At 34.8% G+C, this 25258-nt stretch overlaps 1 protein-coding gene across 3 annotated transcripts in view; it reads right to left on the bottom strand.

Annotated features, from left to right (window-relative positions):
- Positions 1-25258, bottom strand: part of MIPOL1 (mirror-image polydactyly 1) — a 173767-nt gene that overhangs the window by 106153 nt on the left and 42356 nt on the right. For all 3 annotated transcript variants that reach the window (XM_042868128.1, XM_042868119.1, XM_042868137.1), the window contains 5 exons: positions 24498-24633; positions 22846-22951; positions 10999-11128; positions 6684-6717; positions 6254-6424 (listed from right to left, as the gene is read on the bottom strand). In XM_042868128.1, coding sequence (XP_042724062.1) covers positions 6254-6424; positions 6684-6717; positions 10999-11128; positions 22846-22951; positions 24498-24633 — 577 coding nt within the window. The remainder of the gene's footprint in view (positions 1-6253; positions 6425-6683; positions 6718-10998; positions 11129-22845; positions 22952-24497; positions 24634-25258) is intronic.

Genomic DNA, 25258 nt, shown 5'->3' with positions numbered 1-25258 from the left:
CTGGAAATTAAGCCGTGTGAACCTAGCGTTTAGCACCATGATAGACGTGTCAAATATCAATTAATCAAACAAGCTTGCAAGAAAATTTTCTATCATTTTCAGAGGGGTAGGATTTTCTAGGTACCGGAAAAAAGATGAATGTTCTATTGTAAGATCATTAAAGTTTACAATTAAAGGCACAAGGCTCGATCATGCTCTCAAACACCATTCAGATATGTACTCTCCGAATTCTGCACAACACTCTGTTTGCAGAGGAACAACAGGTGATTTAACAATGCAAACAATCATGTGTCTCAGGGCATCATTCAACGAAAACCTTATGCGTGTAAAAAGAGGAAATGTAATAGCAATTAAAAATTTGTTTCGCAAGTTCAAAAAGACTAACTGTAATCCCTTTCTTCAAGGAAACACTGCATTAACATTTACAAATTTACTCATACTTAGCATTCATGGGCTAAATACAAAAGTTATAAAGTATAAGAGCTCTTTAGGGTAATTTCCTCCAGATCCTCCACTCTCCTCCACTGATGTCCTGCCAGCTGACCTGCACTCGCTGTTGTGACCAGCATTAACATGAAAACTACATCACTTTATGCTACCAAAGGACTGCTGAAGTCAAACTAAGGTATCAGCTGCACGACATTTGCTTTTACTAGTGAAATTCTGGCTTCAGTGAAGTCACAGTGAGTTTCATTCACAACAAACAAATACTTGCCAACAAAAAGCTTGTAATCTCTGCTTTATCAGGAAACTGACATTGCACACAAACGTATGATGTCATCAAATCTTCTCTATCTGACCTCCTATTATTCCGCCTGAACATCTCACCTCACTTTCCTTAATGCTCTGAAAACTGTTCTGTATACAGCAATTAACCAAAACAAAGGAGAATCACAATGAAAGCTTAAAGAGGCATCATTCTTTTCAGGAGAATACTACACAAATAAAAATTCCCAATGAAAGACATCAAGAGGATTTCAGTCAGTTTCCTCTACATTGGGTTCTCATGGACTGAAATAGCTACTTCAGAAGAGAAAGATTACTTCATACGTTTTTTGAACATAGCCAAATATTTAACTGAGTGTGTCCCTGGAAAACACTCATACTCCAAGTAGCAGAAATATATCTTAAGTAGATTGTCAGGGTGTACCTATCATTTCAGAATGTAAATAATTACCTTCTTTTTCCAGCTTGGTTTATTTTTAGAAGAACAAAGCAGCTAGGTAGGAAAGAAGCCGTGCAGCAAAAGGACTATCTTGAAAGGCAGCTCCCTTCCCCTGCTTTAACCATCCTGCAAGCAATTTCTCCTTGCCTACTCATCCGCTGCTTCCCACTGCAAGTGAGGCAACAGGAACTTGCCATTGCATGCTCAAAGCAAATCAGCCATAAGTGGGAACCAGCATGGCCCTTGGATCCTCAAATTACAATAAACAGCCTCTTTAACTTCTCTCTCCTCCTGAAATAAGCCTGTGACCAAAAATTGTCTATAATTCACACCAGCTGTCTTGTTCACAAACAATGGTGAATTCATTCTACCTTTTCTTTTCCTGCATTTCCCAACTATCAGATACAAAAGGAAAGATAGAAGAGCAGCTAGGACACCACAAAACATGTTTGTACAAACAAGAATTCATTCATTATCCCTATTTGGGAAACATCTAAGTCTACCAAAACACAGAATGGAAAACTGAACTACTGGTTACTAATATATTTAATATCCCAAATTGTGCTTTGGGTTGCAAAGGAATTATCTTTTCCTTCAGGTAAGAGTCATGTAACATTGTAACCCTTCACCAATTAAGGATCCAAGATATGTAATCCATTTTTTTTTTTCATTTACATATGCTTTTGCTGTTTTTACATATATTACAACTCTTGAGTTTATTACTTCAGTAAGACCAGTTCACTGAGGTGTGCTGAGAATGCCTTAATGCTCTATGAAACACAGAAAATAGAGTTGTACACCTTATTTGGTACAAAAGCAGGACTTAACAAAAAAGAAGGAAGAAGCTGACTTATAACAGCAGACATTTATTAGTCATTAGCTGAAGCTGATAATGATGGGCAGTCAAGTGCAGTGCTTCTCACTTTTCTTTTCAATGACGCTAAACTCCTGCTTGTTGCCAAACAGTTCCTCAAAATGGAGGAAGGTACTTAACTTGCTCCAGATGAGCAACTGGGTGCGTGCCAATTTTTTTTACATGAGCAGTCATAAGCATGTTCCTGCACAGCAGGATGTGATCAAACTATTCAAAGCTGTAAAACCAGGTCTGCTTGCCAGTTTACGTTATAGCTTCAAGAGCAGGGTATTACAGATGATACTTTGCCAACCGTGAAACCTATTGGTTTTCTGTTTGTTTTTGTTAAATAGAAAACACGACATCTTTAATATTTAAAATTCTGTTTAGAACTGACTTGCCAATTAAAAATTATCTACAGAATGAAAGTTAGGATGAAAAGCGTATCACACGCACAACATTCTGAACAATAAGTCATCTCTTGTATTGTTTTTAAAAATCACTTATTTCAAGCTGTACCAACTGAAAGGTCCCCTTTCTTCTCTAAACCATAAGGAAAGTGATTATGACTTATCAAGTCACCGGCTCCAGCTGCAAACTCTGAAATCATATTAACATTCCTGTCCATATGGTATGATGTGGTTAATAGGTGATTGCTTGTCTGAGATATTGCACTGTATTGCCTCCTGCTGGAAACCGCTTTCTTTAAATTATTTTATGAAGATTCCACAATGTGACTGTGGCCATACGTCAGCTTTACTAAATGTCGGTCACTAATTGTATTGATCAAGCAAGAAAGACTCTGGAAGAAAGGCAGAATTATAGGATAACAAAGTGAGATTTTTCCTTGTACTGATTAAGACAAAACTGAACATTTAAAAAGAAACTTATGTTGACAGTCATGAGAAATAGAACATCTTTCTCCATTTTCTTTTCAGAGGATCGGTCATAAAACAGACACAAGCTCCCAGTACAACGCAGTATCTGTTCACTAACAAATATATCTTAGCAAACACAACCAAACAGTTGAGTGTGTTTTTTTAAGGAGGCTAGTACAAGAGAAGATGGATGTCAATGTTTAGCCACGCTTTAGTTGTTTGTTTTTTATTCACTTGAAAATACATACTAAAAGTAGTATCAAATATTTGAGTTTATACCATTTTATTTGTTTTCACACACACAAAAAGTAGTTTGCATATTTGCTCAGCAATCTAGTGAATGATCTAAGATTACATACACATGTGCAGCTCAATACAGTGATAGCAGTGCCTCTATTTGCTTCCTAATGAGAAGTAGCATTCACATTTAAAATCTCAAAAAAGATGCAGAGGTGCTTGGGTGTGAAGATTCAAAGAATTTTTCATGTGCTAAGACTTTGGCAGTTCTTTTTAAGAATAAAAAAATTATTCCAGTGAAATTTCAACAGAAGAATGACAACTAGCTAACCATTACCAAGAATGCATGCAGCCACAGTCCAGCAAAGAGTACCTTCACAGTATAACTACCAGGAAGGCACTGTAAAACTCCTAGTTTTTGCTAAGCTACTGAAAGATGAGTTGAAATCAGACAGCATATATTCAGTCAAAAAAAATGCGTAGGTTACAGATTGCCCATTCTCTAGGAGCTTACTTGAAATCAAAGCAACATTACTGAGAGGGAAAACTTTTGTGTTATTCTCTCTTACTGAGAAAAATCAGAAATCCTACATGTAGAACACCAGATGTTACTTATATTTATGGTGTTTAGTTGTCAGCTGTCACGGTATTGTGAACAAATCCATTACAAAGGATAATAGATCTGGCTTTATTAAACTTCTGTCCCAACATTCTCAGATATAGAGTCTTCTCTTATATAGAACTGGCTATGGTGGTCACTGAAATGACACTGCAGTCTCCAGCACTGCACAAGAGCAAGCAGAAACAGAGCAACACAGCCTTCAAATAAAGTGTCAGGAAGTATTTAGCTTCCTCCTTTGCCAATGGCCTCTGAACTTTAAAAGTGTTTTTTGCAGAAGAGAGGCATAGCATACTAATGGCTTACTCTATTTCTGCTTTGCCTTGGTCTGTTCTCATCAATCCACCCTTATATTTGATGTCACTTTCACTGAAAAGAAAAAGATTTTAACTTGGAGATGTTATGAACACCTGAGGCGACCTCAGATCTAACTTCTAATAATTTGCATTTGTTATGCTAAGCATATACATCCCCTGAATTATTCCTAGTCCCCTTGTGGTCTAATGTAGGAATCCCTCTCCTACTGTTCTTGCTGTTAGCACTGTAATAACTACTGCTATTGCAATGTTAACAAAAGACTACTAATAATTCAAGTACTGTGTGAATTCCCAGGGAATCATCAAGTAAGAAATGCAAGTTGAAACGATAGGATCTATTTTCTAGCTTTGATAGCTACAGTCATAAAAGAATCACAGATATGGAAGCATAATACGTGAGTAATAAAGTTTTATTAATAATAATAACTAATTTAAAAAAAATTGTACTGTAAATTGCAAACACTATCTCAGTATTACACCTTAATACCAAATATTGAAAATTTTTGGAAATGTGTGTTTTGCTTTATTCATTTATTTATTTTTCAGCTGCAGTACCTATGTAACATTACCTATGCTTTCTGCTGTCAGGCCTAAAGACAGCTTTGCTAGCTGTGGCAATTAACCCATTATTATATAAACTAATGATCTTTATTAAGTTCCAATTTGATTACCTGGAAGCAAGATTGTATAAATGTCTGTATATTATTCCTTGAACAGGTAGCTTAAAAATAAAATGTATATTATAACACCCTGCAATGACATTCTTCTATCTTTCATTAAATATTTAAAGTCCAAGTGTGTCTGAAAAGTTTACTTCGCCAAAGAAGCAAAATCTTGCAGAAGAAAAATAAAACTATCTAAAGATCCTTCTCTTGAGCTAAAAGCTTTTTTTCTTATAAGCTGCCACTTTCCAAATGCCCTTTGCAAATAAGAAATCCAATCGTAATTAAAAAATAAACAGCATAAATTTTTTGGCAGAACAGTTGAGTAGCTATGCTGCTTCTCATTAATATAAAAGAAAGCACTGTGAAAAAGTGAACTTCCCACATTAACTTCATCAGCGTCTTTTGTAGTGCACATAGGATACAGACAAAAAATATGTTAGGAACCGAGAAGATGAGTCTATCAAGACTGCAGGAGTACAGAATGCAAAAAAAATGAATACAAACAAACAAAAAAACAAAACATGAGAATTACAGAGTGAGTGGAAGAGTATTCTTTTACAGAAAAACATGTCAATACAAAATAAATTCAATCATCATAATACTAGTCAAGATCACAGATTTGACTTTAATTCTGTTAGAATTAAAGAATTGTTTAGGTATAAGCTCACATTCAGTGGACATTGAAATTTTCAATATTGGAACAAGACATAGATGAAATTTCTTGCCTTGCATGAAAGCATAAGGATGTTCATCCAGTCTAAAATTCTGTGAGATGTAGCCCCCTGCTTAGTATTCTTTCTACAGACTACTCCTATTGAGTTTAATCTAGGTTAAAAAAAAAAACAACAGGAAAGAAAGCTGTGGAAAAAAACCCCAAACATAACAACTCTTCTATGTGATAGGAAAAATAAGGAGATACTCTCCAGAGTAAAGAGAATGAAGATAATATTCTTCTTTGAAGATAGGAAAGCAAAGAGAATGATTGATCTGAGCAGAAGAGAATACAACAGATTGTTTTAAGCTACACAGCAGAAGCGTTAAACATCGAGAGTCAAGGACCACATGCCAATTTTCAGCTTCTGAATGTAAAGCAATAAAGAGTCACATGCAGCAGTCTTACCTTCCTTCAGTGCATGTTTCTGTCACTCTTTACAAATCCTTGAGTCCCAATCACAAACTGTTTTATACAGCTACAGAATACTGGAAAATTAAGATCTTAACACCTTTTTACATTACTCAGTATAATGAATACTATATTTATTTATTTTTAAAGGGTCAGCTAGTGACCAGGTAGAAAGAATACACAATCCCTCCTGTGAAATAGATCGGTGTCATTTCAATAGCCACTACTGCCTTGAAGAAACTGTTGCTTGTTAATGAGCCGTTTACTATAAGGACTGTTATTGAGATTTTCAACAGAAGAAAGTTAACAAAGTAAATTCCCCAAAATTAAAAAAAAATAAAAATAAAAAAATTTTAAAAATTGGTATTGAGTGATTACATACTTTTAGAGACTTACTTGAGACAAAGCAGCATCCCGTTGTTCTATCACTGTGTTCATTTCCTCAGCTATTATTTTCTTTTTACGTTCTTTGGTCCTGTGTATTCGATTCAGAATTATAGCTCCATTCTTGAGTATATCTATCCCTGTGTCTGCATTGTTTATTCTGTTCAGTAATTCCTGTAATGTCTACCAACAGCATTATATGTTAGTCAGACATGAAGTTTTAATATATTTTATTTAATATAGGGTTTTAATTAATAGGCACATGTGAATTGTAAATTGACTGAGTGAAGTTATTGAATTTTCATATTGCAGCAAAGATGTACATTATTAGTGTGTCAATTCTTCTTTTTCCCACATCTTAGTTCTTGAAACCCACTCAATTGAACTTAAGCCTCTAAGATATAAGACTGACATCAAGAAATCTCCTCAGAGAATGGCTTACCATGTCATTTTCTTCAGGGTTAATATTTTCTAGCCTAGAAAAAAGGGACACAGAAAGCCTGATCAGTAGCATTTCCTTAGTGCAGCAAAATGAGTTCGCTTTTTAAATCTTTAGAACCTCAAGTAATTTCATTCTACTAGTCTTTAGAGTCAACCATGACACTGAACATATTAAAGTGCCACCTGCTCGACTCCATCTTTCAATAATGCTCCATATCTTCAGCACTGACTTCAGACTGTTAAGTTATTAATGTTTACTGCTATATATGACTACAAGGATCAATTGTTCATATGTGCTTAGATGAAGAAAGTTCCCCAGTGATAGAAATGACTGATGCTCTTATTTTATTTATTTCTGGACTTACAACTTTTACCCAACACTGTACTTTTGTTGTTTTTAGTACACCATAAATGTAACAGGACAAGGTTTGTAAAGATTGTTTGTTTTGTGGTTTGTTTTTCTTTTTCATTTTTATGCAATTATTTTCCCACCTCTCTTCCAAAAGGAGGAACTGAACTAGTTGAAGTTTCCTTGAAAATGTTTTGCTTTTGTATCTTGCACAAAATAGCAAGTTAGGACAACCCCCTGTAAAGTCCTTATTTAAGCACATAAGCTGCTTTTGCTTTCCCCCATTTCATATCATAGTATGTATTCTAATCTGTCAAATATAGAAATGATATGAGGAATTTAGTTATACGCAGTAGAACATTTTGCAAAAGCACTGAGTGATAGTGCAAAGATCTAACAAATGGGGTCTAACAACCTATATATTTTACTTTACTTAAGCTTAATTATATGGACAACATAGTATTTACAGCATTTATATGTATTTTAAAATGGAAGAGACCTCTATTCTGGAAAAATGAGTATATTACAATTACACCACTTCATTGCTACTTATTTAATGGTCACTTTCACAAAAAAATATTTGTTACTTGTATACTATTTAAAATGATAAATAGTAGCCACTAAACATCTGCTATAAAGCAATGCACACTTTTTCAGTGCTGTGACAGATGCTGCTCTAAGGCCAAGACTTAAGCTAGCAAACATCATAGAGTACTTGATAGAACATTAGCATCTTTTACTTTAAAGAATTAGTTTTACTTATAATGCATGATAAATCAACCATACGAAACTTAACTGCTTAAATAAAAAAGAAACAGCTCAGAATGTACTATTACGTACAGTAGCTAGTATGTTTATATGGAGTTTATTTATATGGAGTTTAAAAGCAGTAATTATTCCAACACCTACAGTCAGCATCAGAACGAAACAATGAAAAAAAAAAAGTAAATGCTAATCTTTGGTGGGTTATAGATATATTCATAAAGTAACATAAATCATAAAATCAGAACTGGCTCCTTGAGTTGGCTTCTCATAGAGTTCCTACTTTTGGGTTCATAATTAATGCTGCAAGTTTCACTTCATGAGAGACTTAAAAATGGATCTTAAGCTAGTTTGTATTCAACATGATAGGAACAGTATTTGCCAAAGTAAATTGGCAGGACTGTTCTGCTTCTCTAGAGGACTTCTATCCTGCTAAAAGTATGGGTTAACAAATCACCCAGCCAACCATAAGGCCGGGTAAGCAGGACACCTTAGACTGGAAAGGGGGTGGGAAAATGAACATCAGTTCCCACATAAGGGTAGCTTTTCAGCAAACTGCTGTCACAGAGGATGCATTCTTCCAAGATGACAGTATTTTTTAAAAATACTGAGCATCTAGAGCTGAGTATTTGCCTTGATGTCTCTCTTGATTTTAAACATCAATAATCAATGATTCCCTCTTCCCCCATCTCTGCACACATTACACTACTACGTACCCTAGGGCTAACAGAACAGAAAGAATTTCTGTTACTACAGTTAAATAATGACAATAGAATTGCTATAGCACATAATTTAAAGCAAGCATTAAAGCATTTGATAAGGGTTGGCAGCCTGTTCAGTATTGCCCTCTTGTAGAAATCTCTCATTGGAAGAAGTCCAAAGCAGATGGAGGGAATGACTTGTGCTCTAAAATTTGATGCTTGTGGCACAAGTAGCCTAAAAACATTACAAAAAATACTCGGTAGGCTTCACCTCTCAGACAGATAGCTTGGGTATTTTAAACAACTGCATGAAGAACATATGAAGGATGGTAGTTGGGAAAAATACAACATTTTTGGAAATAAGCCACCCAAATTAAACAAAATAAACTAAGTTTCTTGTGGCTCATCTTATCATCACTGCTTCTACTGAAGGACTAGTGGCAAGATGAACGCTCCCCAAAAATTTCCATTCAGCCACAGTATTAAATTATTTAGAACGAATAAGCTGAGCAAAGTAATTTCCTTGTGTGGTTAACTACAAAGCTTGTAAGAATAAGACTTATTGAAGCTATATAGTGAGGTAATATTTACTGGTAAATTAGGGGCAAAGTCTAAATCACTCCACTTTTGTGAATACTGCAGAGATCGTCTGAGCCTTAACCACTTCAATTCAACTCTTTGCAGCACCACCCTGGCTTTCTCCTCTCATTGCAACATGTTGTAAGTCCAAGAAGTAAAGCATATTTTGTCACCTCAAGTAAGCATTACACAGTTAGTAAAGATGCTTAATGTAATGAAAAGCTGCCGTGCTTGAGCCAGGCTGGTTGTCCAGCAAGAATCTTGGCTCCGCTTAACTGCTTCCTGCTTCCAAGGTGTACAGCTGCATGAATAAGCATCCTGTAAGCTTAGTGCATGTGGACTTCTGGAGTTTGTAATCCCCAAAGGCTTCACCGAAAAAGAATGCAACCTCTTCCCCCAAAATCCAAATCAGCAACCACAACAAGCAATGTTTCTCTTTATTAAATTATTACTCTTGTAGGAAGAAACATCATATTATTGAGAAGGTGCTGTTTCAGAGTTGACTGACAAGGGTCAAGGATGGGGTGTTGTCAGCTTGTCAACAGGTTGTGGGAATGGTTGTGGTCAGAATGGACTGAGGTAGTACTATATGTAAATTGGTGGAATAGGGCAAGGAACCTTTATGTATATTGTCTGATATAGTTAAAGTTTACAACATTCCTATCAAAACTGCAGTTTGACTTAATAGGTAAAAAAGATCAGGAAAGAGGCAAATATTAAGAAAGCTGATGCAGAGAACATGATTACTACTGGATGTTACTCAGTATACTAATTTTTCTCCCTCAGTCCTCCTATCTTGCTTGCCCTTCCTCTCTTGCATATCTTTGCCTTTCACATTTTCCTCTAGCTACTACTATTTTAATTTTGCTGTGCAGTCTTCTTTGACTTATGGAAGAAGTGATACAGAAGTGGAATTAAAAGACAGACAAGGAAAGTGGGAAGAAAAAGTAGATAAGCAATAGAAGTGTAATTACAGAGTTGCAATGCAAAGAAGGAGAATGAAAATTTGAAATTAAAAACAAGTAAAACAGATTCCACAGGGAATTATGAGATTGAAGGTCATTTTAGCCTAGACTGAACATAAAGCAAGTACTGTGTTGGAATGATCTCAGGGAACAGACAAATATTCACGAGGATACATGTAGATAATAAGTTCATGTACATGAAGTTCCACAAACATTTACGCATATTTTCCATGAGAGGTACTAACTTTCTCTCAGTTACTCATTTTCTTATTTATGTTTTTCCATTTCTCTTGGCAAGGAAATTTCTCAACTAGTAGAGGGTTACCACTGAATGGTAACCAAGCTGATTGGAGGAGGGTTACATGAAGAAGCAAGCTGTAGATTCAAGGCTACCTATATCCCAAAGTCAGAAAAGAAGCTATTTATGATCTTCCTCTCCTGACTTAATAGTTTTATTATCAATGGATTGACTATTTCTGTTAGGTTAGCAAGGCATACACAAATTTCTAGAAAGTATTAAGTATACCCTTCATGTGTTAAAACTGCTTCTACAATGAAGATATGGAAGAAAACATATTTTTACCAAATCATCCACATAATTAGTAAAAGTTTTGCTGTAGGAAATATCTCCTGGGCTTAAAGGTTTGATTGATTTTCTATACATTGCAACTTCTAACTGACATTCTTGTATTTCATGTCAAAAGATTTTCGTAAAATGTCACATTACTCTTATTTATCTCTGAATAAATCAATACCAAAGCTCTTGATTATATTTTTGTATATTATAATTTTTGTAATCAAATTGTTCAACTTGCAGTTAGTATCTAGAGAAAAATATGGTCTCATAAGATGGCTAAAAAATTAAGGTAAGATTTTCTGCATAACTACTGTCAAACAATTTATGACCTTTACATATCCACACAACAGCCTGTCTGCACAGGACAGGAAGTAAAGACTTACTCTTTGAGTGACTCTTCTAAACGCCGGACTCGTAGAAATGCTTCATCTCTCTCTTCGTTGGCTAACCTAAGCCTTGCCATGACAGCCTTGTCACGTTCCCGTTGAGCAGAATAAACTTCTTCAACCAGAGCTGCAAAAGTAACCAGTATGTTTGGCACACAGTAACAGCTGGTAACAGTTTGGCAGGGAAATACACCATTATGTATACTTACATGGACCATTGTCAGCATCTCCATAAATCAACATTTTTCCACCAACCTCAGATTGCTCTGCTCTCTATTACTCTCCAGACAGAACAATAAATAGCTATTGACTGGTGAAATGAAATCTTTCAAGAATTAAATTAAGCCATGAGTTTTCAAATTCACCCTTGAAACAAGGCAAGGAATTGATTTGCTTTGCATTCTCAACACTTGCTTCATGGAAAAGTAATTTTTACATCTCCAGATCACATGAGATACAGTAGGTTTCTTCTACAGTACATAGAGTTAAGAGCAATGACCCACTGAAAGTACATCTGTCATCACAATGCTTCATATCACAATGACACACTGACATAAATACTAAAAATGTTAATATTTTCACAGCATGTCTATCTCTAGTATCACAGAAGTGGCACAGCTGGCACGCCTCCTACTCTGCCAAGCCTTTGCTTTATTGTGTAATATACTGTTATATTATCTGTTACTGCATACATGGACCTTGGAGCATTAGGTACCAATAAACTAAGATTTACTGTCTATCCCTGGGAGCAAACTAACACCTTCTAGTCATTCCTCATCCTGAGCTTATGCTTTCTTCCTGCCTCTCCCCTGTCAGTATGTCTAACATCATCCCTGGCACACTGCCAAAATCCTTACCCCACCCTGCCTTCACTAAAATCTTTATTCATACTTTCATCATTTCCCTCTGCAATACTGCAAATCTCCTCACAGCCATCATAAAACCCCGCAGCCTGAATATCTAGGGACTTCTGGGATGCCAAAGAAAAAAGGCTGCTGTGGGTCCCAGAAAGAGGACTACATCCTCCCTAATTGTCACAGACACCTCCAGCAAAAACTATAAGTGAGGTCTGCAGGTCCCAGAATTCTCAATGCTCCTCTTCTAGTGTGTTGAGCTTCTGTTTAGCTACAGGCTCCTGATACCTCGCTTTAGAATTTTGGCAATGTTTACTACTCTTCTCAAAACTCTTCTGTATTAAGCCACTGCTGATGGACCTCCTTACTCCTGTCAGAACTCTCAACTCCACTATGAGCCACTGCTGAAATCAATATGTGAAGACTGCAGAGGAAGCCTTCCTCTTTATTTGGAGCTTTTATGCCTCCACTCTTACCTCAATCAAGATTAACTTCACTGCCTTTATAATTACTTTTCTGTACTCCTACTTTGCCTTTGTACATTATTGCACAAGACCTTCACAGTGGAAAATAAAACACTTTGTTGCTCTTTACTAAAAAGAAGTGTAAGAAAACAGGAGTTTTTGGTAGCAGCTGTATCAGTGGCACAAAATACTTACATGTTATCAGTACTGAGGAAAAAGAATAAAACAAATAATATAAGAAGCTCAAATAACGAGTGAAATAAAATGGGTGAGAAAAGGAACTGAAAAAGAATGCTGGGAGACAAATTAGGAAGATGATCAAGGCAACAGAGAAGTGTGTTAACAGAGAAGTAAAGAAGTGTTTTTGCATCTTAAGCAAAAAGGGAAAAGGTTGTGTAGTAACAGCAGACTGGACAAAAGAGGATAAAGAAAGGCTAAATGCTACTTCTGGGGGTGCAGTCCTATCTAATAATCTCTCACAAAAATCCATTTAATAAAATGCATCTTCACCCCTCCAGCCCTGTACACCCCAAAAGAAATCAGCATCAGCACCCTGAATTTGGTATGTACGCAAAATTTATGAAACACTGATCTAATTCTCTCCCATTTGAGTATTTTCTTCTTCCACATGAGCAGCATTATTTTTTAGAAGATTTATTTGCCATTCACAACAAGACTGTCCTTGATACGGAATGACAAAACTTAGACATGAATAAAGCAGCTGTAAAACTGCATGTACACAGTTTGGTAGTCAGGAACAAATCTGTAGCACTTGCAGGAGTCCAATGCCTGCAAAGGTAGGTGGTTCAGCAAGAAGAACAAACTGTATGGAGCAGACTATACATTTCAGATCGTCAGACTTCCATTTAGCTTGCTGAGATCAGTGCTAATAGGGAAACTAGTGATTCATCTCTGAGGCACATCACAGTGCAACCTCTGTGTCCTGGCTGGATCTGGAATATACAATTAGTTTTATTATCTATGATAATTATTACCTATCTGTACCTTAAAGTACAGATACATTTACTATAGTTTTTCCGTTAAATTATGTCATTTTATCTTCTATTATGCCAGTGATACTGCACAGAGAATCCTTTCCACAAAGCTGCAAAACTGAAAATATTATGCAATTTTCAGCATGAAAATAATTGCTGGAATGAGTACAAAGCTGTCTAAAATAACTGCAGATTTGGCACTTATTCTGGCATTAATTATCTTTCTCTTGTTGTTCTTTCTTTTGGGAGGGTGGGGGGGAGAAGGGAGGGAGGTTATTTATTTATTTATTGAGTGTACTCCTTCTATCATACCTTATTTATCTCTTATGTCAGCATGGAAAACTCTCATTTGCTGAATGCTAAAATGAATCTTGAGCACGAGTACACTTAGCAGGACTATGTTTTGGCATATGTAATTCCCTCTCTGAGGAATAATAACTAGTGTTAATAAATGACTACACAGGCTTTTAAAATCTGTATTATTGCTTATTCATCTTGAAATCAAAGACATTATATATAGCAGTATGAAGCAGCAGTATTTTATATATAGCAGTATTTTATGTATGGTGGTATGAAAACATTCAGAGATTTTTCAAGTGACGTAAGCATCCTGCTTATCTCAAATCTCACCATCCCTGATAACAACCAAGAGGCAGGTTGCCTTGAACAATGAACTCTTCTCCCACTCAAAGGTTCATCATTACAAAATACTGTCTTTAAGCTGTTGGCTACGAAATAGCGACTTAATTTGCACAAGTTGTGTTGCTGTTTTTTTAAAAGATACTTAGCATAGTCATTTTAATACCATGTAATTTTACTGACATTGACCAAAGGAAATAACAAACACTAACCCTAAGTTAAAAAATTATAAGGATTAATTGGAAAATTGGGCAAAGAGCATGGGATAAAAAACATTTCTGAACATTTTCAAACAAGGATTCAGCATCACATTAGTCTTCATGACTTTGAGGAAACTGACAGCAGAATACGGCACTTTCCTCATGGACACAACTCATCCAAATCATGAGCTTCACGACATTCTTCAAATAAGCCACTGAAACGCATACATCTCATCTCTGAGTTTCAGTGTGGCAATAAAATAAAACATTTGATGAAATATTTCAGAAGCGTGTGACATGTAAAGTCACATAATTTAATGTGTATGAAAAGGACAAAAATCCCCCATAATAAAAACAGCCAAAAATATCTAGTTTACTAACCAAAATTTTCTTTCAAATGCCAGGCAAAAAGTAATTGAAAGTAAGAAGGCAGGTTCCAAAATCTCATTCAAGATATGGTATATCCAAGTAAACCACTAGCCCCATACTGGCATAGTGGCTTGATGCCTGATCCAGCTACTTAGTCACCCACTGCTCTGGTTGGAACCATAACGTTTTTCTTGGATAGCATCCAATGGCACACCAACCAACCCTATCCTGTTTATCTTGAGGGCTGACCAACAAGAAACGCAAATTCCTATAGTACTTATGTTTCGAGCACAAAAATGACATACAAAATGAAGTATGAATGGAGCAAATATTAAGCTAAAATGAATTGTGTCATTTTCAAATTCATATACATATGATAATCAAGAGTTAAAATGTTCAATTTCTATAGTGATAAATTAAGAAAAAAGATTATTTTCCAATGCTTGTAAAATATGCAAGTATGACTACTATTTAGTTGAATAAACTTTATTTGCTTTGGAATAATTTAATAACATCTTTCTCCTTGTAACTAAAATCCATGCATACTCTAAAAGAGCTCTTTATTTTAAAAGAATCATTATGCTAAACTCATCAATTCTAAAACATTTTTAGTTTTTGGTAAAGAAAACAATTGTAAACAGAGAGCTTTTGTAAGGTAGATAGCTATTACAAAGTTCACTTAGAAAATCAATATAGCATTTTAGCTGGAATTTGCTCATTAAACACCCACAGCTCTAATGCAAATTATGATGGAATGAATAAAGCAAATACATATGCTTCTTTCTTTTTATTAAATGTAAAATCTACTGTTAATTGCATCTGGTATGTCATATAAACTTTTCTCCTTAACTATTAAATGGAAGCTTTTACAAAAGTCATTAGAGATTCTCTTTCTTTGACTTGTATAAATTTCAATATTTGTTCAGTAAAGGTTCACAGCAGTTAAATTACATTAACAAATATTATTAGCTACTATGTAAGCCAACTAAGTAAAATACTTATATTGCAGGTAAAACAAATCAATGGGTGTTTACAATAATATTTGGATATGTCCATTTTTAAACAAGCTTATCAAATATCATGTAATTCTTAGTCAAATGAGAGAGACTCAAAGTAGATATTTTCTTCCCAAATACTCAAATTTGTTTAGTAAGCTAATTGTTTTCTAATATGGGCAAAAGTAAATATGAAGAAGATGAACCATACAGAGTATGAGTTTATTGAGTCAAAGAAGTGTACATATTTTCTTAGTTGAACCTGATTCTTTGGCAAACCTGTCTTCTACACTTTTTAAGCTACCTTTAAAACACAGCAGGAGTGAGAAGGCATGTTGGAAATCATTCCAGTTTAAACAGTGGTTCACATTTTCCAAACAATAAATCTCTGGGAGAAGAGAGGTAAGCTCAGTTCCCAGGAAAAAACTGTTTGCTGATTTCCTAGAGGTCATCGATATAAATAGTAAAATTAAAACAAAATAAGAAAGAATAGGAGAAGCAAGAAACAAGAACTTATTAGGATTTAAAATATCTACAGTAGAAATTACTTGAGTACTCATATTTATATTTAAAAGCAAGAATACAGGCATGACATTACAAGAAAAAGATCAGAGCAATATCCACACCACCAACTCATAAGATACATTAAATACTATAATAATATAACAATTGGCTTTAAAGGTAAATAAAGCTTATAGAAACAATGATATTTTTGACTTTGCAAAGTATTCGACATTAACTGATGTTATATGATAATTATTTTTGCTTTTAATTACATGAAAACAAAATAATACTACAGTTAAGACTCTGCTGAGTGCTTTTCTAACACTAGCTTTAGTGATCGGTTGCTTTTAAGAAAATACACAGTCGGCAAGTTTTTCTGTTAATAATAATATATTGGGGCAGAATAGAAAAATTCTGCAATTTAAAATCTAACATTAGTGGTCAGTGGTTGCTGAAAAATAAGCGACTTGGGATTTTCTTTAGCCTAGATTCTGGTACAACCAAGATAACTGACCTGGTTACTCCCATCATTACAGAAACAAGAAATACATAAGAGAGGATATATTTTTTTTTATAAAAAATGCGCAAGACATCTTAAATATTCAAGAATTTCTGGAAATAATCATAAGTAATTATGCCAAACTTTTTGCTGTATGATCCAAATTCTGTCTCAAACAGGCATATATCTATAAGATGAGAGTGAAGGTTGATTTCACAAGAAAAATGAAGCAAAAAACTGTTTTCTTTTCTACCATTTGAGGTTGTATATTATTTTAAAGAAAAAGTAGAAACACAAAACAACTTACTTGGCCAAATAATACTTAGAATTCAAGATTTCTGTAATAAGCTTCTTGTTTACCCTTCTCTGTTGTTTCCATAAAACAACTGTCAGTTGATATTTATTGTGCAGAAACTTTAAACAAAGATTTTTTTTGCTGTGCTTTCACTTTGTATTGCTGAAGAGCAGCTAGATGATGTGAAGAATTAGGGAAGTAAACTAGGGTGAAATGGAATACAATAAATACTTGCATTTTCCTTTTTATCAGCCATCCCATTTTTATCCTACATTACCTAATCTCCGTCTATCTAATCACAGAAGTACCTGGAAATATCCTTGCCATTGCTAGATGGACCAATATTATTACATTTCATTTAACCATGTCGATATATGCTTCATCTTATAAAAATACAAATGCATGCATTTGTTATTCAGTCAATTTAGAAATCCTCTGAGACTTCTTTTTCTACTAGGTTTAATGACTGTGCGCACAATCCTTAAATAAGAAGTCATTCTTATCATAGGCAAATAAACTGAAAAACAGATTTACTGCATTGCTATGAAAGCCTTTAAAATGTGTCACTAATTGGTCTGTGCATACATGTTGCAAAATGCAGATAATCCCTAGAAACGTTCAAAGCCTAAGGCCCTGATGCTGGTCTCATTCAGGTTAATGGCAAACTACCACGAGCTCTGGGGTGACTGTTGACTTAAAAACAGTGCTGAAATGTTCTGTTATGAAACAGACAACTTAAGTTGCTTGCTGTTGTTTTTTGAAAACCACCATTCATTTACCTTCAGTTATAACCTATAATTGACAAAATAAAAGCAAAAATAGTGATAAGATGATCACAGGAAAACTGAGTAAGAGTTTTCACTGGTCTATACCAGGAATTATAGACTACAAGTTGTTTACACCTAGATGTGACTTTATAGATAAAGCAATCTGAACAAACACTGATAGAACACACTGACTTTATTGCTTTGTGTTTGTTGTACGTATTTAGTGCACAGCATTCATTTGCTCCTACATTTCCAATGATATAAACACAGCGTTCCTAATAAAAGGCTGAAGTTGCTTAGTGGCAGTTCTGTACAGAGTTTTCTTTGTGTACTTAGATCCTAGTTCAATTAAAAAAAAAAAAATAAAGTGGGTAAAGAATAGGAGGGAGTATTATACACAGACCCCAAGGCAGTTCTTGTGAAAGGCAATCCTTAAGCCTCTGCTTCTAGTATACTAAACACAACTGACTTCAAAACTCAAACAGTAATGCTGTTAAACTTTTTTTTTTTTTCCCAGTTAATGATTGCTGATAAATATTTACTTCAGGGGGAAAACAATAAATATTGCAATGAAGTTTGCAAGTTATGATTTGAAAGGTTAAGTAAGAGTTTCTGTAATGTCCCAAGAAATAGAATATCATGAATAAACCCCAATTTTTTACATTCATCAAGCACAATGCAGTGGGGAACAAAGAAGGGGCCAGACTAATCACGTAATTTGCAGAACATACTGGCTAGCTTTTTACAAAAACAAACAAACAAACAAACTTTACCCCATCAATAGCTTAATTGTTTATATTTTTAACCTATTTGCTTATTTTATATTGCCAAAGAGCTGCATGCTACTTTTTTTGATAGTTGATGATTCTGACAATTCAAAGCTAAAATTAAATTTTTTCAAATTGAGCTCTCAAAAATTAAGATACCATCACTCGCAACACTCCTACCTTGAAGTTGAATTTCTTCTTTTTTTTTTTCTCTGTTCTTTAAATAAATAGACCTCCCCACATAGAGGATTCAAATCATACAGCTAGTTTCAAAATTCCTTTATATATCAGTAAATACTTTGAAAAAATGTAACTGCATAAGGAGGCACAAATAGAACAACAACAATAAAAGCTCAGAATCTTATAAATACATATAGAAATGAATTACGCACTAAAAACAAGTTAGGAAAGTGCATGCATTACCTACTTAAACTGTAAAATGTCATTCATATTTAGGTTTATAAACACAAGGGTTGGGGAACTATTAAGTTCTTTTGGTTAAAGCCCAATATTGGCCTTATTTCGCTTTAATTGGAAGAGGATCTTGAATTCATCTTCTCCATGAGCTATCAGGAACCTGGATTTCTGTTTGTACCAAAGGTTAATAAGAAATGTGTCTGCAAAAGTCAAACAGCATTAAATACCAAAAACTGATTATTATTCTGCAGGAGTTGTTCTTCCACTCATAATCTCTCCATGCTCCAGCCTTCCACGGCTAATCTTTAATGGATGACATGCAAGAAAGAAAAATAACATCTAAAAAGGGACTCTAAATTGAGCTTTGAAGAAATGGAAAATGCTTCTGTGCTGGAAGTTATCGCCACCCTAAGTTTATTACTAGCAAGATTACTTACTTCCTCTTAGTTTATGGGATGCTATATCTAACTTGAAGATAATAGTCATTTGGATTTTAGTTCTCATTTTTACTATTAAAACTATTACTTTTGCACATTCATTCAGTAAATATTTTTCAAGTTAAATCAATAAACACTAAATAACTTCCACGACCATTCCCACAGCAGGCTCAAGAATTCCAAAATACCACAAATGTTAATTCCCAGCATTTTTGTATAAACTGATTTTTTCCTGCGGAGTTGACTCTGATTAAGAATAGTATTAGATCCTGGTAACATTACTATCAGATATTGCCGAAAATGCTAGCAAGCAAATAAAGAAAATAGCCCCTTGTTATAGAAAGATTTGATACAAAGTATTTCTGACCATATTTTTCTTCAGAATTATTCTTAATCCCAATACACTGGAGCACGATAGCAATATGAAAACAAATTAAGAGAGCTCTGCTGTCAACTGCAGTTTATCTTCTTGAGGTGAGGTACGGTGGATGTAGCTGCCAGAAGCTCAGGGCTTAGATAGCTTTCCAAGACTATAGACACTACCACTGTCTATGTCTGTCACACACAAGCAGCTCATTCCTCTAAAAACTTCTATATATGCCTGGTGTAATTCTTGTTAGGCAAAAATGAAGTAATCTATCCTATCAGTTCAAAGTGAGATCTATTCTCTCTGCTGGCTGTTTTGTAGACTTAGTAACACCTCCATCCTTAACGTTCAGTCTGTCCTCCTCCTCCCCTTGCCTCCCACAGAGGGCACTCATTCCCTTTTCTATTCAACAGACAAAAGTTCTGCAGTCCAGTATTTCACTATTTCCTTTTCTGTTCTTCATGACCACCTCACAGTTGGTGTTGTGTTTTTTCTTTACATTATTCTGGCCCCAGTTCCTTTATAAAGTGCTCTTCCCTTGATTTCCGTAGCGTTGCCTCCTTCTCTTTTTTTCTAATCTTCAAGATAAGTAGGGAAACTAATTGTACCTTCTGACAATGTCTGGTATGAGAAGAAATCTAACAGGCTAGTGAAGAATCAGTCGTAATCTGTGGCAAATGTCCACCAGAAATAACACCTCTAGTGGTCAAGTGTATGCAAACAGAACTGCAAATCCCCTCATGAACTGTAAACACCAGTTTAGTAAAATCTTAAAATAAAAATCTTCTGAAAATAAGCCATTTATTGCACATGGTAAACATTCTCTTCCACCATGTCCCTCTTCTACATTTATTATTTACTTTTTTATTCTCTCATAAGCCATCTCATAAATTTGCACTTCTCTTTACGTTTTCCTCCGAACAAAGTAAAAATCACAAAATGACGAGCTTTAGGTTATTTGCTTCTGAAGACCATTGTAGTAAAATTTTAAGATGGCCTTTGTCTTCAGCTTTTCTGTTCTTCCCAAAGGGCACATTTAGGTAAAGCCCATCAATTAGAGAGTTCCATTTAAAAATAGAATTTTAATATTCCTCAAAGTAGATAACATTTTATGGTGTACCTTTCTGACATTTTTTGCAGTATAATTTTGTGGAGTCATTTTCTTATCATAAAGTCAGTACAAAGTAATAATAAAAATGCAAACACCCATATTTACAAGCTTCACTTTACCATGTGTTATACGCTGTGGTAATTAAACATTAACTAGTAACATGAAATCACAGCAGCATGTGCTCTCCTTTCCACAAAGGACTTAAAATAAGGGAAAAATATTTTTCCTGAAACACACTGAGTCTTTATAATGTTCTGCTTGTCCATTAGAATTCTCCCTAAGGCTTTTACGACAGACAAGTATAGACCTTCACAAAGACACATACAGACCTCCATAAATTCAGTTCAGTTCACATCATTCCATATTTCAAAATGTTTATTCAAACTTCGGAAGAGTCTTAGAACAGTAAAATGATAAGCAAAATGCTAGACATTAACAAGGCTACTGCTGCTACTTTTTTTTTCTTTTTCCAAACAGCCTAAGTACTAAGACTCTTAGCCTCTCTCACAGCATTTAAAGAATTTTATACTTCCTGAACCAGTAAAAGGATCAAAAAGATTATCTTTTTAAAAGACAATCCTTATTACTCATTGCAGCTCTCATTAAAATTTGGCATACTCTTTTTAACTGTAATAACTATGATAATTATTCTATCAATATACCTGCCATACTGTTTTAGGGGGAACATCATGGTTAGGACATAATTAGAAAGTTTAAACAGTAATGCAGGAGAAAACAATTTACTAACAAATATTTCAAATGTTTCCATAACAGGAAGACTAAATAGCATTTAGACAGTCATATATTCATTTCCAGGTTTTAACGAGGCTTTAACACCTATATCAAATAGAGTATTTATGTGCTACAGGTGCACAGAGGTAAAACACTGTGCAAACATCCAAGAACAAACACAAAACTTGGAATTCAACCCAAACAATTTGCATTAGCATTTGGCTGATGGATACAACTATGATGTGCAGTGCAGCCTTCTTTTGTCTTCTGAAAGTACAGAAAACAAGATCATTTAGGGTGATAGAAAAGTAAAATTCTGCCTGCATTTCACTTAAACTTAACTTCTAATAGCCATTTCCTCCTTTCTCATCCTCTACCACAGAAAATCTAGCAATTTTCTACTTCGAGTATGCAGAGACTAATTTACTCCCAGGAGTTTCACGTTAAGCGTAAAGTCAGCCATCTGTTTTTTCAGTTTATTTTCACTGCTGTTTTCCTAGTTACTCCCTACCCCAATACTGATATTTTGGGAACAGGTATTATTACTATCAATATTATTTGAATATTTATCCTCCACAAGGACACAACTTTACAAAGCTTACACTGTATTTATGAACAAATAATACGATTAATTTAGAAAAGTACTCTCATTAATTTATTTGAAACACCTAGAGGAAAACCTCAGAGAACATTTCATCTACCGAGTACAAGATACACACTGTCACCTTTCAATAATAATAAAAATGCTCACCCTTCATTACTTTAGAAATTTCTGAAATCACAGAATGCAAACTGTTTCCAGTCTTGTGTGTATACCAAAGGATGATTAACAACAGATACAAGCATGTATCCACTCTTAACCATAAACTTAAAAACATGAAGGCCTCTTTCACTGGAGACATAACATAATCAGATAAAAATTCATTAACTGCCAGAAGAACACATATTTTCAAGAAAGGTGCAGGTCTCTAGCTGAGGTGAATGTGCAACTACCTTCATACACTGGGAGAGGGGTAGTATTGCTCTGCATGAGCTAAAACAATAAGTGGTATTTGAACTGCTGGTTGAAAGGTAGAGGCACTGGTAATCATTATTTCCCCTTGTTTGTTCAGGACCTTCCAACAAAACAAACAACCTTTTTGTGATTGGATTGACATGGTGTTAACAATGCATTTAATGCCCAAATCAGTATGAATACAGGTAAAGCTCCTACTAATACCAGTACCAGGATGTTAAAGCCACCTATTTTCTAAGCAACTCTAAACAGCCACACATGCACACACAAAAAAAAAAAGAAAGAAAGAAAAAAAAAAAAAAGTCAAATCTTCCCTCCTTTAGCAAATAAAGCTAACACTCACTAGGCCACGTCATATAGCAACCTCGTGTACTGCATGAGCTATATAGCCATCTGTTAAACGCTTGCCTACTGTACCTGCAATCTTTTCTGCAATCTTAGCTTCTGTAGCTCTCTCTTGCAGTTCTAAGTCCAGTTTTATTGTCTTCAACTCCTTGTCCTTTTCCAACACCTCATCTTGAAGCTGAATTGAACAAGTGTAACAAAATATTAAATTGCAGTCTTACTCCCAAAATACAAATATTGGTAATACCACAAATTCAATTTATTTTATTTATTTATTTAAAGGACAAATTTATTTAAGATAAATTGTTTTATCTTGCTCTTTGAGAAAAGCAGCAATGTGGATGCCATTGTTTTCATTTGGGAATCCCCTCTTACGATAATGGGGACGTCTGTGGTCATTCTCACTAAGGAAGTTCAGTTACGTGGAATATAATGTAGGTGGTAACTGCATGAGTAGCCTATTTCCCATCAAGAGTACTGACATAATTTATATCTGAAGAGCTGCAAATCTATCATTTTCCATGTGCATCACCAGATAGAAAACAGATATTCTTTGACATGCTGAGGTCTTTCTTTTAATTGGGAATTCACTGGCTCTGCTTATGGAGAAATGTCTGAGCTTGTCATTGAACAGTCAGTGACATTCCACATAATAACAGGATGGTTGAGGTTGGCAGGCCCTTTGGGTCCAACTGCTCTATCCCCTGCTCAAGCCCAACACCACATTCAGCAGGTTTTGGAGATCTCCATGGAAGATATGCTTCACAGCTTCTACGTAGCTTGTGCCAGTGCTCAGCCATCCACACAGTAAAGAAGCATTTCCCGATTAGACAGAATCTCCTGTGTTCCAGTTTGTTCTCACTGCTCTTTGTCCCCTCACTGGGGAACATTTAGTGAAAAGGTTATACGTTTTTCTGTTGTTTATGCAGATACAACCATTCCTAATGGTAGAAATAACACAGAGGTACCCAGGTGAGGTTGCTATATGGATCTCATGTACAGTATATGAGTTCCAGATTACGTTCATGAAACATTGGCTTTAGTTTTGTTAATTTTTTTGCATTTAACAGCTCAAAAACTTATAAATATATAAATATATAAATATAAATGCTTGAGCCACCTAAGATTAGGAATGGAGTGTTTAATGAAATAGATCATGTGTACTGCAGAACGTAAGTTTCAGATTTTGAATTGTGCCATAGTGTCATCATTTGAACTACTCTATTATAATAGAGAAGCTACAGTCCTGTCTTTATTATATCAGAAGTACAAAAGAGAAAAGGGGTAGCAAAGGCAAAACATACTCAAATTACATATATAAAATACACTGTCTGCTCTGATAACATGAATAGGATGCCAGTCATCACTACAAAGTGTTCTATTGCAAATAATTCCGCACATAATAAATATGTTTTATGTGGAGACTCCAGTCCACAAGCTTTTTCAAGCCAAAGAAAACTTTTCCATTAGCGTCAGTAGGTTTTTTTAATCCATGATGCAGGAACTTACGTCACTGATTAAAAAGGTCAAAGAGCAGGATGAAAGATTTTTTAATTCTGGAAAAGCAGTTGTTAACCAGGCACTAACAATCTAAAATGACTAGAAAGTTATTGTTTAGAGTGCTTAAATAAATAACAAAACTAAATTAGGAACAGTTTAAAATTTATGCATTATGAGACAATTGTAAAATAATAAATTCTGTGATCTGAGAATCTAAATTGTACCTTTTTATTTTTGGCCCTTAGAGTGTCCAATTCTTTTAAGAGGAATGAAGTTTGTGTCTTTCCACCAAAACCTGTGGGATCTTCCTTTGAAGATATAAATTCAGGGAGTATTTTCCCTCTACTTCCTACAGCACCACTTATAGGAGAAAGAAAAAAAAACGTTAATGGAAAGAACACTTCACCCTCCCAAAATGTATGCAAAAATAAACTAACAAAATTTGTTAACTGTTACAAATGTGTTCAGAAGCAATAACAGAAATGTGTTTCTATTACATCTTAAACCTGTAAGTCTAAAAGAAAACTTCTAAGTATGGAAATAATAAGCAAATATACTACAATGCTAATGCATAAAACTGATGAATAGAAAGTGGCTATAAACAGAAAATGCTTATGAGAAGCAAATATTAATATGGAAAAACAAAGCAGTGAAACATTTGCAGATCAAATTGATGCTCAGATTATAAGAAACCAAATTCTTCAGGATGAACAATTTCACATTTACTGAAATGAGAAGATCTAGAAGATCTAGAAGTTAGTATTGCAGAAAACTACAAAATTATAGGGCTATTCTAATTATTATATTTGATGGAAAGAATTCCAGTTTTAAGATTATTTTATTTAGCCAGAGACAGCGAAAAATGAGAAGAGATTCAATTACGTGCAGGGCCACCAACCTCCAGATCTGATACTAGACGAGGCTGCCCAGCCTGGTCTTGAATACCTCCAGGGATGGAGGTATTCAACCTCTCTGGGCAGCCTAT

The sequence above is a fragment of the Lagopus leucura genome, unplaced genomic scaffold (genome assembly GCF_019238085.1).
Source record: "Lagopus leucura isolate 7727_CA_CO unplaced genomic scaffold, USGS_WTPT01 Super-Scaffold_1, whole genome shotgun sequence".
Taxonomy (NCBI): Eukaryota; Metazoa; Chordata; class Aves; order Galliformes; family Phasianidae; genus Lagopus; species Lagopus leucura.
The sequence above is the reverse complement of the archived record's forward strand: the minus strand, read 5'-3'. Positions and strand labels throughout refer to the sequence as shown.